The sequence below is a fragment of the Vigna unguiculata genome, chromosome 6 (genome assembly GCF_004118075.2).
Source record: "Vigna unguiculata cultivar IT97K-499-35 chromosome 6, ASM411807v1, whole genome shotgun sequence".
Lineage (NCBI taxonomy): Eukaryota > Viridiplantae > Streptophyta > Magnoliopsida > Fabales > Fabaceae > Vigna > Vigna unguiculata.
The window spans coordinates 32,889,985-32,905,591 of NC_040284.1; the positions used below are offsets into that span (position 1 = coordinate 32,889,985).

The 15,607-nt window shown below is 31.4% G+C and overlaps 2 protein-coding genes across 2 annotated transcripts; one reads left to right on the top strand and one right to left on the bottom strand.

The window, feature by feature from the left end:
* Positions 1 to 1,504: 1,504 nt before the first annotated feature.
* Positions 1,505 to 9,362, bottom strand: LOC114187018 (protein EXECUTER 1, chloroplastic-like). Its single transcript, XM_028075118.1, has 11 exons — positions 8,902 to 9,362; positions 8,370 to 8,486; positions 8,214 to 8,279; positions 7,377 to 7,483; positions 5,977 to 6,058; positions 4,345 to 5,079; positions 4,071 to 4,194; positions 3,786 to 3,955; positions 2,470 to 2,544; positions 2,234 to 2,326; positions 1,505 to 2,116 (listed from the first exon to the last, which is right to left on the bottom strand). Exons 1-11 carry the CDS (start codon positions 9,181 to 9,183, stop codon positions 2,024 to 2,026), a joined length of 1,944 nt encoding a protein of 647 aa, XP_027930919.1. The 5' UTR covers positions 9,184 to 9,362; the 3' UTR covers positions 1,505 to 2,023.
* A 3,203-nt stretch (positions 9,363 to 12,565) lies between these two features.
* On the top strand, positions 12,566 to 15,225 carry LOC114188851. The gene is made up of 6 exons (XM_028077510.1): positions 12,566 to 12,886; positions 12,961 to 13,056; positions 13,184 to 13,224; positions 13,601 to 13,718; positions 14,264 to 14,344; positions 14,908 to 15,225. The coding sequence occupies exons 1-6, from the start codon at positions 12,683 to 12,685 to the stop codon at positions 14,956 to 14,958; spliced, it is 591 nt and encodes a 196-aa protein (XP_027933311.1). The 5' UTR covers positions 12,566 to 12,682; the 3' UTR covers positions 14,959 to 15,225.
* The last annotated feature ends 382 nt before the right edge of the window (positions 15,226 to 15,607 follow it).

The window sequence follows — 15,607 nt, forward strand, 5'->3', positions numbered from 1 at the left end:
GTTGAGATTACATTAAATTAAGTGATGTTTAAAACTTGGTAATATTACTTTAATCTAAAGTATAAAGACTTTAATCTTTGGCATAAATATAATGGCTGCCATGGATATATGGATATATAGTTAAGTATTATTTAAGGGACACATGTAAAAGTCATGTTTTAAAGAAAAATAGTGATTACTTAAAATGGAGTGTTGGTATTAAGGCATGAGAAACATGCACAGTTATTATTTAATAATAAAAAAATGAAATTGTATAGGATTAGATCATCATGAATAAATGTGAATAGTAAAACATTTAGGATGTTTTCTGAAAAAAACATTTAGGAAGTTTGTGTTTTCAATGCTAATTATTTCTCTCATAATGGAAGAGAATTCATATTTGTATGGAATGGAAATTAATTTGGGTTTCCTTTGTATGGAAATGTTAGACTATTAGTAAGGAAGTTCATGAAAGAAGATAGTTACTATATTTCTCATCTCTATTTCCTTGGGTTAACATGTGAAATTAGTACAACTTAATTGACTTAAATTTCTAGTGGGTTTCATATTTGTAATTCAGCTCATTAGATCAAGCCAAAATAATTTGTTTTTCTTAAACTAAATATACACAAATGTTACAATAAAATAAAATAACGAATAATATTTGACCTTGACTAGGATCTTATAGCTCCACCTAGTCCATGGGACTTAACCTTTTTTTTTAAGCTTAAATTTTATGAGCCCGCTTTGGTATATTTACGACCATTTAAACAGTTTCCTAAGGAACTTTATTTTATTAAAAAATGGAAATGGTTTGAAGAGTTTGCAGATGTCTGGGTTGAATAAATAACTATTATTAGGAATTATTGTGGCATGAAGGTTCGAATTGTTAGATCCCTAAATCAAGACAGTGGAGAATTATGGGTAAAACTAGTCGCTAGGATTAAAATAAATTAGCTAATTTAGCACACAGAGTGAGAAATCGAATTGAATTAAAGCTCGTGTTTGGAATTATAGATGAAATATTAGTTGATAAAAAGGAAGCCTAAAAACTGAGTCTTTATTTTTTAAAATTTTAGTGATAGTTTTCTCAAAATTATCCTTTGCCATTCATATTAGGATGTTATTTGTGAATAACACTCAATTGCTAAGAATGATAGTTGTTCTCATAACTTACAAAATGTATTACTTGTACCACCCCAGCACTTTTTGATGTCCCATTAATAGTTTTGACACTAGTTAAGAATTGAATTTACTAGTACCTTCAATGAATACAAGGAAGCCTCTCTAACTATAAACATTTTTTTGTGTTAGGCCTTTTTTTTTTTATTTCTTTGTTATTTACAGTATCTTTCTTTCGGGTTTTCCTTGCACCTTTTTGTTTATGCGGGGAACACTATATTTAATAAACTGTTTACAAAATTCTTTCTTGGCTAATAATAACACGGTGTAGCTAATAATGATGAGCCAATAATGGTGTTTCCACCACAACACATACAGAAGATTGTGTAGTGGAAATATTCTGTAACAAAAATATTATATTATATTATATTAGTGATCTATCATTATACTTTTATTCTAATACAAATGCTGGTGTTTGCGTATGGCGATAGGATTACAAGTTCATAACCGAGAGAAAACAACAGAAAATGAATGGACAATACAAAGCCAAGACGTAACTCAAACGAGCTCTTCATTCCATCTTCTTGTCTAGCAAGGAGACACCATAGTATAAAGAAAGGAAACCACGTGCTAACAAAGATTGAGACGCCATAAAATTCATTACAGAAAAGCTAGATTCAAATACTCTGTTATAAATACAAGCTCTTTTTGCTCCACCCAAGAAGATAATTGCATATTAGATCAATTTTACTCATTAACCATGCCAACACTACAATTTATTGCTGAGAAGGGAAAAATAAATAAATAAATTTTCTGAGCTGAAGATTAATATGATATAATCTTAAACGTGGTCAGCATAGCTTCAGAATCAGTAGAAAGAATTTACAGGTTGACATTTTGTACAAGTAGAACAAAACCAATCCTATTCTTGAAGCCTCAGCCGAGTAAACAATACCAAAAAAGGACGTTCAGGGACCCAGTACACAAATCCAATAACAGGCCCTATTTTGTTGTACTGCAAATCAAACATAAAAACTTCAATCACAGACATTTGCATGATAAATTGTAAGGATGAGTTCGAACCGGACTCAAAATGGCAGGATAAAGCAATTAGACAAAACTGAACAAGAACCTTTCTGTTTAGTATCACAAGTTCACCGTCAACCCATCGAGGATTTTGAAATTTTGGCTCTGCAAGCCTCCCTTGACCTTTATAGCGTGCAATCTGTGATGCCAATTATGTCAGAATATTAAGCAAACAGCAATAATCATTTTTTTTTCACTCTGAACTAATGAAAAGAGGAGGAAAATGATAGAGAAAACAGTGGAAACAACTATTGGGGTACCAAGTGAAAACGCATTGCCTACCAATCCAAACTCTTCGGGAATTATTCCACCGAGAGGAAGCTGATGCCTCTTTCCAACTTTTGCTCGAAATGCTACCTAAGAAGATAAAGGAACATGACACTTTGACAAAAGTAGCTCAAAAAAGTAAATGCAGATTAATACAGCAACAAAGAAATGATTTAGCTTATAGTAAAGCTTAGGCCAATACAACATTGATTAGCTAATTCCCAGAGGAAAAACTGCTAAAAGAACAAATTGAATACTTTCCCTAAACGGTCAACCTAGTAACAAGCTTGATGTTTTGGTGCTTACATAACCAAACAGAATACATTGAATAATTTCCCACAACATAGAGTTTGCACCAACTGAAAGCACTGTGTTTGAGTTAACGTGTAATAGTGGCCTTTTTGTCTATTGTATACTTAATCCCGACACTGATATAAGCTCGATGAGACATACCCAACTTACAGCAGTAAACTCCAGAAAAAATCACGGCAATAGATTGAGGGCCACAAAATGGCTCGCAAACTCAGATACAACCCGTGTGACCTAAGTCACAAATTAAATTACAGTAATGTTGTTTGATTTCATGTTCAACCACTACAACCCATGTGACCTAAGTCATCAATTCACCATGCAAGTGAGTGAAAATGTGCGAAGGTATCAAAATTTAAAAATCTTTACCACGCAGATGCAATTCGAGTTTGTCTATATATATCGACACGATTTTTAAGTATCTAATTACCTAAATAAACTTATTAATTGAGTTAGCAATACATTTTGTTTATTTATTTAGAAAAAATGTTTAATAATATTAAAATTAATGTAACTTTTTATTTGAACAGTTTTTATTTGTAATTACTGGTGTGAGTGTCAAACAAGGTATATTAAAGACATGTTTAAAACTTAGCGGGAAATAAAATGTTAATTAATAGGAGGTTCACACTGGTGCTTCAGTGTTCAGAGTCAGACTGACATGTATGTCTTCAGAGTCAGACTAGCACACTCTTTTTGATCTGAAAATTATTAAACATGTCAATTTGCCGGATAAAGGTTAATGCGTTGTCCTACTTCCAAGAATCTGAAAACCTATATATATAAAGATAAAATACATGAAATTGCAATTTCTTCAAAAATAATTTAAACAAATCAAAGCAAGACTTGCTGCTCTTCTCGGACTCAGATACAAGACTCCTTTTTCCAAAAAAAAAAGAAAAAAACAGGGTAGTGGGGTCTAAGTTGCTACAAAGAAAGCAATATAACAAAATAGTAAAGGATGGAGGCATAAAATATTTTACATTGTTTATTAAATCTATCCAATAAATTTAGAGTATTACCTGGCCTGCTGGCACATAAGGATCCCCAGTCAGTTTCAAGGCTTCCACATACTGATAAAATTCAAGATCAGAAGACTCCTTATTCCCACCATCTTCTTGCCAATGGCCATATCTACATCTCAATTGAATTACTTCAGATGAGTAAAGCCCATGTGCACTAATATATAGACCTGATGAAAGTGAAAATATTTAATATTCAGTATACACTCAGATTAAAATCTTACAGTGAGCAGGCAATCTCAGCACCTCAAAAATACTAAATTAACAAGTTCTCTAGAATATCACCATTCAAAGGATCTAAAGAAGTTGGTATTTCAATGCGACTGAACATAGTAGACCCAGACAATCGTTCAAGGGGTCCATCCCGGCTAAGATTACGTCTTACTAACTCTCCCAAATCTTTAAGAACCTAAAAGATTGAAGCAAAACATTATCACATAAGCAATTTTGCAGCTAGACTCAACAAATGCGACAAACTTTGCAAACACTACAATTTGGAGGTTAATATTTTACTCAGAATAAGATCATATTAATTATCAGATAGTAAACATTAACCTACCTTTGAGGGTAATTTCCCCTTTCCAATGAACTTAGCAAGATTAAACATAATACTGTCAACAGAATGTTGGCCTTGAATTTTTGTTGATTTATCTGGTGAACGTTTCCCTTTGCCATGACCAACCTGTTCATTGACTAATTCCTTTATGGTAAACAAAAATGAACCGTGTCCGGACATCTCCAGCTTCGCAGGAACTCGAAGCAACAATTCTCTTGTAGGCAAACTGCTGGAAATTTTCTGAACCAGACCACCAATGACAGCTTTGACTGCTTTATCTTCTTCTGCAAGATCAAAAGCTTCCAGACCAGATCTTAATTCATTCTCATCATCAGTTTCAGACTCAACATCTTTCAGTTCTGGAGTTTCTGTCTCATTGTCCTTGTTAGAATATACATCTTCATCTTCATCTTCATCCCCTTTTTCCTCAGTTATCTGCTCAATCACATCAGATATTATATCCTTGTCTACTTTGTCTGGAGTTGTGAACTTCAAAACCTTCATCTTAACACCAGGGATTGTATCCTTCAAGATATTCTGAAATACAGGCATTCCATCAGTTGGATCAGAGCTATCATTCCTATCATCAATAACCTCCGGATCTTCAGGACTCTCAACAAATAGCTCACTTTTATCTTCTGGTGACTCAACAGAACTCAATCTCTCAGCAGCATCCAAAGCTTTAGTGGATTTTGTTGGGGGACTATAGGAATCTCCTCTCTGCTTGAAGTATACAGCCTGAAAAGCATAAGAATGAATAAGACCAAAGGTACTATTGAGTTTGCAACAAACAAAGAATTAAATCCAAATCAAACCATGGATTGGTTAGGCAATTCTTAAATAAACGACTTGTCACTTGGTTAGGTTTCTGAAATATGTAAACTGTGAAGCATGGTTGAGTAAAATTTTGATCCTCAAGCAAATTAAGCGGCAACATGACCAATATAGGCCACAGCTAGAAATATAAGTTGTCCTAAGTTTTCACTATTAATTTGTGTTTGTAACCCACTCTTAATTTGCCATGAAAAACAAGTTTTTAAATTTGGTGACATTCGTCATTTGAAAATTAAGAGTCAAGCAATATGAACCTCCTAATGAACTAGCATGCTTGTTTGGCCTAAGTCAGTATATATTTTAAACTAAAAAACAATGCAAAAGAGAATCATGTCCATCAATATTCTAAATCCAACACAGTGTTAATAATACAAATTGATTTCTATTCTAGACTGTTCTTAATTTATAGAAATACAAATATTTGTGTAAAAGATTTCATGAACAATTCAGATAGTATGGCCTGTGAAGTGAACGAAGTCTTTGGATCATAAGCAATATATTCCATTGTTGCATATAATCCCTGATTCCTCTATCATAATGCTTATGATAAAAAATTATTTACCAACAAATTATTGAAAGAAACTTTTGTAACGGCCTACAGAATATCATCGTAAGCACACTCATCCATACTCAGTTACAAAAAAGTTCAATGAACAACAATCCATTTTGAGTGCAATTAGTTGGCAAATAAAATAAGGTAATTGAACTCAAATTTTTTAGAGGAATGCTAATTGCTTATGTTGTAATGAATGATTCCAATAAAAATTATAAAAAATTAAGGGATTAGTTTAGAAGAGCTACCTGTGACTTAAATTCACCACTCTTATTCTTTATAAGAAAAAACTCAAATAGAGGAACACCAGCGGCAGAAGTAGCAAGTTGCCTGAAAAATTACAATGAAGGTCAGCACCGTGACCACCTAAAATGTCTCAAGTTATGAAAAAGAAATGCTCTTAAAAAACAGAACAGAACATCTTCTATGATAGAAGAGGTAGACACCAAAAAAAAACTTGGTAAACGTATCTCTAGCTTGGGAACAATTTTTTTTTTGGGGGGGAACACTCAAATGGTTGGTGAGTAACCACTTATTGACATAACTGATTGAATATTGTACCTAATTTAGAAAATTTTACTAAGATTTCCTTCTTTAAAAATTTGTCATAGTAAATTAACACCATAGGATATGGACAAGGAGCACACGAAGCAATCACGGCATGAACTTATGGAACATGAAATTCATAAAACAATTATATCTCATTATCTGGAATATTGTTGTCTACCTTTAAAGTATTTCATTCAATCATTGATAACTTTCTCAACCTAGTTCAAGGCATCACCATTATGACTAGGGACCGCACTCATAGATGCTCACAAGTACAACATGCTACGGATTAGATTTGGACAGTTTAACAGGTATTTGCAGGCAAAATAAATGAATTACTTCTTTAGTCATTAACAGGCAGGGCTGCTGGTAACGTACCTGTGTTGTGGTTGCCCACAATTTAAAACTACTTAGATACCCCCAATTATACAAAGTACGTTGCCCTACAATTGTTTCAAGAATCGAAAGACACAGTTTAGAGATACCCCAATATATGATTGAGTGGTTAAAGGTGATGAAGGAATTGTGAGGTTAAACCCACTGTCATCAAGTTGATCAAAGGTAAGCAACAAAGGACAAAATAGATTATAAATTTCCCACACTACTAAAAGGCACAAATTCATAAAGAGGAAGTTGAAGTCAAGTTCAAATCAACTGAACCTTGTAACACTTATGTTGTACAGAAATCTGATTTCTATCTTAGACTTATAACCAAATTACTCCATTAGAATCTTCTGTATTTTTATATCTAAGTGTGCAAACCAAATTATACACTTCAAGATTAGGCTGGTCTGTCTTCTCCACTTACTCTGCCCCTGTCACACTATCATGCAGTCAACAAGCTGGTAGAGAAAGACGTTTCATTTCAAACCATATTTTTACTTTCTAGTGAATTAAAGTTACAATTGTGTAAGCAAATAAGCCCAAATCAGTTCTACGTTATATACGATAATTCAATCCCATCTCTAGTTAATGTGGGATTTCTAAGGTATATAAAAGTATTGAAGTTCTAACATACATATCTAAATTCTAAGGTAGCATCTCTTTCCCCAAAAATAATTTTCCCTTTCATGAAAGAACCATAAGTAATAGAAAATACCTAGGACTATAACTCCTTGCCACGTATCTTCCATGCTCTGGAGTTATGCGAATAATTAGACCACGTGGACCATTGGTGTCTTTCGACATTCCAGCCCACCAACCCACCTGCAAAAGCCAGAACATATTGATGTCAAAGTATATCATTACCGGTAAGCTCAAGTCTTGAGATGTTACCACATCATGGTTATATTTGGATGCTTTGAATAAAATAAAGTGAAGAGTAGTTCAGACCATTAAGCCGAACAGGAGTCCCATTGGCGCTAGGGAAACCCTCATCAAGTCCCAATCATGGAAGATAGGTATTCACTAAAAATTTGGAGAGTTTTGGATAATTGAAAAAAGAGATTAACGGGATGTGCCATTTTCAAATCCACCATATCAGGCCACCAAAAAGTAAGGGAGAAGGGAGACATCATACAATGGTTATGGTTCCCATCATTTCCCATTTCAGTTTATTGCTTAAAATATCCCAAACCTTGGGTTTCAAACCTTTTCCTACACCACTGTATCAATTCAAACATAACCAATAGGTGAAGATCACATGTCCAAAAATATGAGCACGTTATAGGCTGGTAAGGAAAACAAAAAGAGCCACACCAAGACATTATTCCATCCTGGTCCACATTCTTAGATTTAACTGAACTAAAACAGTTCAAATCACGAGTATGAGCTATAGCAAGGAGTGTCTTGATAGCGCATACAATTTTCCAACCTATGTGATAGCAAGTTAAGTATAGTTACAATTATTACAGACTCTAGGATCACCTTTGACGTTGCATTTCAGATTCGTTTCCATAAAAAAATATACGAAGACATTCTTGCAATGAGAACTCACAAGTCCGGTGCCAGCTTCATCTCTGAAGAAAGCTGCATCACTGTACCGCTCTTCCTCTATGGCCCTCTGAAATATTCGGAAGGAAAATAAAGAAAGTCCAATGGAATGCAAAGAGAAAGCAGAAGAAATAAAGGCAATTGGACTGAAAATTTATACATTTAGAAGAGATATGACCGTTCCAACAGTGTCATTGGTAGCTATAGCTGCAATGGCCACCTTAAGCGCAGCCGCATCATCATAATCCTCCAAATTCACAGCAACACCGAAGCGAGACTGTTTCGTTGAGCACAAAAACATGTCATCGTCATTTATTAGCAGCATCATTAAAAGTTCAAACGAACAATGTACTGTAAATCATCTCTTTGATCCTGAAAGCGTCATGTGTGGTCTAAAATCAAAGAAGTCTTTGAATATTTCATTTTGGTCTTTGAAAACATCATTGAACAGGTGTAGGATAGAAAATTAAGGAAATTTCAAATAAGTCCTTGAAATTTGTGACTATTTCAGAGACTTCTCTTTCAATCTCTAAACATCTGCTAGTATTGAAAAATTGCACCTTTTAGAGGCTTAATTTGTTTTATTCGTTTGTTTGAAGACTAATGTCCTGTCGTTTCGTTCGTCAAAAATAGCTTTTTACCTGGATATTCGCAGCAAAAAATTTGAACTAGGTAGAATAGTGAGTGTGTACCTTGAGAATGTGGAGGAGACGCTCCTGTTCATCGACCTCGTGGAAGTGGTGGCGCCATTGTTCCCAATCCCATTCCGCGTCTTCCACGGAGGCAGAACAGCGCAGAGAATTAAAGTAGGAATTGAATTTGTTGAGGGAATTGGAAACGGCGTGGGATATGGAAGGAAGTGGAAGCGAGCATGGAGAGAATGAGAAGTGAAAAGAGGAACACAATTTGGAGTTTGGAAAGTTGAAGTGTGTTGTTGGTGTTGGAGACGATGATGATGATGTTATGGAAGCCATGGTGGATGTGTGAGTGTGCTGTGTTGTGAGTGTGCAAAAGTTGTGACTACTGAGGAACGAATGAATATGAGGCGGTGAAGTTCACGCTATGGCTAGAAACGGTTGGTTTGAGCAGAGCAAGGGATAAGGACTAACTTCGGTTCCATGGTTCCGTGATTTGTCATCACCTTAACTTGGTCAGAGACTAAAACGGCACGCGGTGGTGAATCTAGTTCTTAAAAGTGGGAAATTTATAAAACAAAAATAACTAACTTTTAATTTGGTTATAATTTAATTTTGTTATAATGCTAAACTAATGCACATGTATAGGTGACAGATGTCATATTAAGTTTAATTTCTCATGTGATTTTGATTTCTATAATAGTTTTGAATCTTTTTGTTAAGTTAGTTATAACAATATTATTATTTTTAATTTTACCTTTTTATTTTTTCCCCCCTCACTTTATTAATTATTTATCTTTATATTAGAGTCACAACTTAAAAACTTAAATACTTACTAGAAAGATAAATATGTGAGATATGCTTTTAGATATTATAAAAAACAGATTTAAAAAGTAATAAATTTAATTCAGACATAAGATTTTATTTGAAAATTTATAAGACATGATTATCATATTCTCAAATTTAGTTAATAAATATTGTTATATAATCAAATATAATCATTTAATAATTATAATAAATAGTAAGGTTGTTATTAATAAGTTAATCTAACTGATGTGGATCATTTACTACTGAATGAATTAAAAATGAGAGTACAGATTATTTTGTAATTTGTTTTTATGTTTTTGTCGTCTTCAAAATAGCTATTGTTCGTTATATTAAAAAAGATAATATACTTTTAGAACATAAAAATTGGTGTACAATTATATGTTTTGAAGGTACAACGTAAAAATCAATACAAAAATTTCAAGAGAATTCAAATCCCTAAGTAGCTTAATTTTTCAATGAATAATTTTTTTTACAAATCAATTCAATCTAACATATTTATAGATAAGTTAGGTTGATTTACTTCAAAATGAATTATTATCCTAAATTATTTTATATATTTATTATAAGTCGATTTTTCACTTAATTTTTTTTATCAATCACAATTATAAAATACAAATTAAAATTTTAGATAAATAAATTAATTAATTATGTATCAAAATTATTCAAATATTATTAAATAAATTTATCATTTTTAAAAATATTAAATTATCGATCTACATAATTAAAAAAGTAATAAATAATTATAATAAAAAAATTATGAAAAAAAGTAAAAAATAATAAACAGTGGTTATTGATTTGTCATGGAACAACAAATTCCAATCCGACTTTAACTTTTTAATTTGTAGATTAAATAAATCGATTTATTGTGACATCTGAACTATATTTAAAAAAAAAATGATAATTTTTTCACATTCTACCCAGTAAAACCAATTTTGATACCTATAATAAATAATACTTGTTCATTCACTTTTATTTATTTATCTAGTTCAAAACAATAATATTATAGAAAAATAATTCAAACTTAACATATTTTAAAATAGTAAGTATTTAAATATTGAATATGGTGAATTTAATATGAAAATCAACTAGGAGACCAAAAAAGTCGTGTATACAAATTATTCTATGTCTTAATAAGTGAATTGAATTTTTGGGTGAACTACAGTAACATTTAAATATTCTTCTTAAAATTTCGCCAACCTTATACGTTTAATTAACTGTTTCGTTTACATTTTCCAAAATTATGTTGAAATATTTTCAAATATTTAGCTTCATGTTGATTATTGTTATAAAATTAATTTTGAATAACTCTATGTTGGATAAAAAATCATATTGAATAGTACTATTGATTTATTTTAACAATAAACCTATTCATTTAAATCATACTGTACATTTAATTTTATTCAAAATCAAAATTCTCCAACCATGTATTGAAACGCGCGTTAGAGAGTTGAATTTCCCAATATATTTTCTATATTAGATGGATAATTCAATCCCCGGAGCACATAATTGAAAATTTTGTTTTCATCTATAAATAATTTTTTTGCTAGCAAGAGATGAAACGTAATGATGCATATTTTTCTATGAAAAACGTAAAAACCACCCATTATATATGCGACACTAAAAACGTTTCAAAAGTTTTAATGGAGACATTTCGATCATGAATATTAAGCTACATACTTTTTATTAAATTCGTTTTTTATCTTTTTTTTTTAATTATCTAGTGTACTAAGTCTAATACACATGTGAGAGTTGGAAATAAATAATACTCATTCTTGTTTATTTATGTAGTAAAATCTGATTGAATATAACGAACCACAACTAATTAATTTGCTGATAATTTTACTAATTTACCCTTAGTTCCTTACTTACAAGTCAACCTACATTCGAATTTAACACCAAGAAAGAATTCAGTTCGGATTTGTTAGGCAAAAAAATGGTTGAACATTAGTTTTTTTTTCATTATACACTAATGAAAATCGCCATTAGAAATATAACGATAAAAAGTAGTTAAATATAATGGAAACTATAATTATAAAAAGTGGAAGTAATTTTTGGTAGCATTCCTTTATATATAAATAAAAGAAATTATATTAGATACCTATTTTATGTAGATTTAAGATTTATTTCTAATTATTTTAACAATATTTAACTCATACTGTCAAAATAAAGTGTAAAGTAATCCACGCAAACTAAATTTGAGGATGAATAATTTCTGCAATGTTTAAAAATTAGAACCAGTCCATTCAAGCTGAATTCGTTGTGATGTAGTAGGGCATTAGGGGGAAGGAAATAAATTGATCATATAATTAGAAAACTAATATTCAATTACAACTTTAATTATTTGATTTTTTTATGTATTATATAAAAATATATAAAATTTTATGTAGATGGACAATAGTAATATTAAAATTAAAAAAAAAATTGGGTTGAAAATGAATTGATGTCATCACATGTTCATTTATTTAATACATTATGTGTAATGTTTAATTATTAATTATATAAATATTATTTTTTATATTTGATTAAATACATATAAAAATTCTAAAAGTAAAATTTGTTATTATTAGTTTTAAATTGAAGTGAGCTGATTTGTTTAATTCTCAACGCACATACCACAGGCCAATAGTTTTAGAAACAATATTAGGTAACTTGAATTCGACTTAATTAAAACAATTTGTTGACAGCCATTCCTTTTAAAAATAAAATATAAAGTTTTAAAATAAAATAATAATATATTTAGTTACATATATATGATATAAAATTTTCAAAGGGGTTAAATAAGGGTTTGTATACCGACACGTGTAAGTTGTATGCATGGCTTGAATGGCAGGTGAAGAATCGCACCCTGGAGAAGCAAACTGTGACATACAAAGTTGGAATTGGAATTGAAATTGAAAATAAAAGTGTGAGGGAAGAAAAATCAGAATGAAGAAATTATATTAAGCCATTAGATGAGACAGAGTTTGTTATATTAATTAGGAGTTGAAAAGTTGATTTGAAGAGTGAAAAAATGCGTAGAGAAGGTGAAGGTGAGAGAGAGAACGTGCCTCAACTAACTGCAAGTTCCACCAGGAGAAGGTTGAGAACGAAATTCAGACCAGACCCTTTCTTGTCACTATGCAGATGCTTCAGCTTCCTTGTCATTCTCTCTTCCTTTTTCTGCATCGCCGTTAACGTCCTCTCTGCAATTCGCTCATTCAAAAACCAATCCGATGTCTCTCTCTCTCTCTCTAAAGTATAATATTATTCGTTTCGTGTTCAGTTTTAATTGCGTGTTGTGTCTTTCAGATCTTCGATGGCATATTTCGGTGTTACGCCGTTTTCATAGCGTGCTTCGGGGTTCTGGCTGAGACGGAATGGAGCTTCATCATCAAGTTCTGGAAGGTTAATTAATTAATTAGTTAGTAGTTTCGTTCTTTTCTAATTTATTGTTATCGGAACGTGGATGCTGAGCAAATAAATGATGTTGCTGTTCTCACTTCCTGCTATCTAATTTCATGCATCGTTACAGGTTATAGAGTATTGGGTTGCCAGGGGTTTGCTGCACATTTTGTACGTTTTCTCTTTAACGTTGATGCTTTTTTTGCTTTCGATTCAATTATCTTTGTTTTTTTTTTTCTCTTAGTACCTACATTATCTTTATTAATTCTCTCTCATGAATAAGAAAAAAGGTAATAATGTGTGGAACAAATCTCAATTGACACCATAGACAGGAGTTTCTAAAATTAGAGAATACTTGAGTGTTTTGCATGTGGATGTTTTTGAGTTCAGAATACTTGTATTGCATAATTGGTTTTGCTACCACTGCCTGTTGTTAATGTCCAATAAATGTAGTGTACGGCGTAGAATTGCAAGATTTTGTTTGTTTGTATTATGAATTGATAATGCACAAATTTGCTTCTTAGTCGTGTTTTTTCTGTTTCTGCAGTGTTGCAGTCATGACTAGGGCCTTCCCTGACTATAGTGGGGAGCGAAAAGAGCTGATAGTTCTTCAGAGCATAGCGTGCTATATGCTTCTTGCTTGTGGCGTAATTTACGTTGTGTCGGTAAGATTTTTGAAAAGAACAAACTAATTAGTCAAATGACTAGGTTTCTGTAGTCGTGTATGCTCGGATGTTTGTACATGATTTAAACGAATTGATGCCTATTGTATATATGTGCAAAGTCATATTCAATTTGCATTTTATATTTTTTTTTTGTTGATTCTTCAAATTATTTCGCTGTGAGTGTTTTCCAATTAGACAGAGGTTAATATTTTTGAAAGCATCATGACCTGTATTAAACCAGGTTCTATAACATCTTACCTTTGCTCTTGTTTTAATACTTTTCAATTTCACTTTAAAAAAATCATTCTAAAATATTTTAACGGGCATATCATATTTCTGAGCAGAATTCCTACTTAATTCGTTTCTGCTGCCTTTGGACATGGTTCAATGAACTAACAATTTTCTATTTTATTAGATTATTCTTTTATATATATATATATATATATATATATTATAAATAGATAGATATTTATATATGAGCTTCCCTAGTCAATATTCTAAGAGTTCTAAATAAGAATTTCTGTTACATGTATTACCATTTTAAGGGAGTTCTTTGCATTGGTTTTCTGAAACGTTCCCGCCAGAAGCAAGAGATATCCAGAGAGCAAGCAGAAAAGGATCTTGAGGTAACGTAGCATATATTGTATTGCATCCACGTGCATATCAGTAGTTTTTGTCTTTCCTAAATACCTTCGTAACATAACATTGCACTCACTATGTGAAAATTTAAATTCTGGAACCTTTTCCATGACCTTTTATTGCAATCTTTTTTTATCTACCTCATAATAATAGCCCATGATTTTTTCAGCTCCAAATGCATTGTTTCAAATCAAGATATTAATTGACGTCTTCTCTTAATGAGCTAAAGAACAGAGAAAAGAAATCAAGGATTTTAGAAACCATATTATTATTTCTTTTCTTTAAAAGATTATATCCACAAGATGTACCATACTTGTTATTTCAGTAATCCTTAGAGGTTTCGTTGTCAACAACATCGTTTTCAGATTACAATACTACCATTCTCCATCATCTTTCGTGCACATTGGGCACAAAGATTCATAACTTGGACTTCTGTTTTTCCCTCAGAGTTCATAATATTATCTCTCAGAAACCTTCTTATCTCCATTTAATTCTTAATTTTTACTAAAAGATCAACCGAAATTTACTTGCTTCTATGAACACTTAACAGGAGTTGGAACGCCGTAGAGAAGAACTTGAGCAACTGCTTATTACAGAATAGGTTGAAGCTTTTGAAAGTAGTGCTGAAATTGTCTCATTTCGCACCGAACAAAACCTCCACGGGCAACAACCTATGAATACCGGTTTATGGCAGTGCTGTTGGCTACTACTGTAATACTTTTTCATTCTATGAAACAAATTAATTGCATTCTTTAAGGGAAAATTGACCTGTTGTGTAAACATGTAGAAGTAATATTCGAAAAGATTCCTCATGACCAATGTTCAGATAAACTCTTTACCATACATTAGTTCCTGTAGCAAGAATTATAATTTGATGGTAAAAGAAATTGAAATTTATAAACAGATTACAATTGATTTTGTGAAATTAAATTAAATATAATCTTACTTAATAAAAACGAGATTTGTATATTTCATATATTATTTTTTTTCTTTTATTTTAAAATACTATACTTACAAAATATAAATGAAATAAATTGAAGATTAAATTAAAATATAATATTTTTAAATATATAAAATCATAAAGAGATCACTTTTATATTTTCTAAGATATTCTAGAAAAACGCTCACATATTGTATCTAACAATTTATTTTCGACCCTTGGTCATGTATAAAATTTTTTTAAACTTGCATGTGAAATTAGGTTCTAATCTAGAGGGTTAGAGAAACAATCATATTCCTCACTTTATAAT

What these genes read in the sequence shown, in the direction of transcription:
- LOC114187018 (XM_028075118.1), bottom strand. Translation starts at nt 9,183, where the DNA reads ATGGCTTCCATAACATCATCATCATCGTCTCCAACACCAACAACACAC. An exon ending in CGGTCATATCTCTTCTAAAT is followed by an intron (nt 8,280 to 8,369) that starts GTATAAATTTTC and finishes CGAATATTTCAG; the next exon opens with AGGGCCATAGAGGAAGAGCG. An exon ending in TTCCCGAAGAGTTTGGATTG is followed by an intron (nt 2,327 to 2,469) that starts GTAGGCAATGCG and finishes TTGGCATCACAG; the next exon opens with ATTGCACGCTATAAAGGTCA.
- LOC114188851 (XM_028077510.1), top strand. Translation starts at nt 12,683, where the DNA reads ATGCGTAGAGAAGGTGAAGGTGAGAGAGAGAACGTGCCTCAACTAACT. An exon ending in TCATCATCAAGTTCTGGAAG is followed by an intron (nt 13,057 to 13,183) that starts GTTAATTAATTA and finishes GCATCGTTACAG; the next exon opens with GTTATAGAGTATTGGGTTGC. An exon ending in GCGTAATTTACGTTGTGTCG is followed by an intron (nt 13,719 to 14,263) that starts GTAAGATTTTTG and finishes TACCATTTTAAG; the next exon opens with GGAGTTCTTTGCATTGGTTT.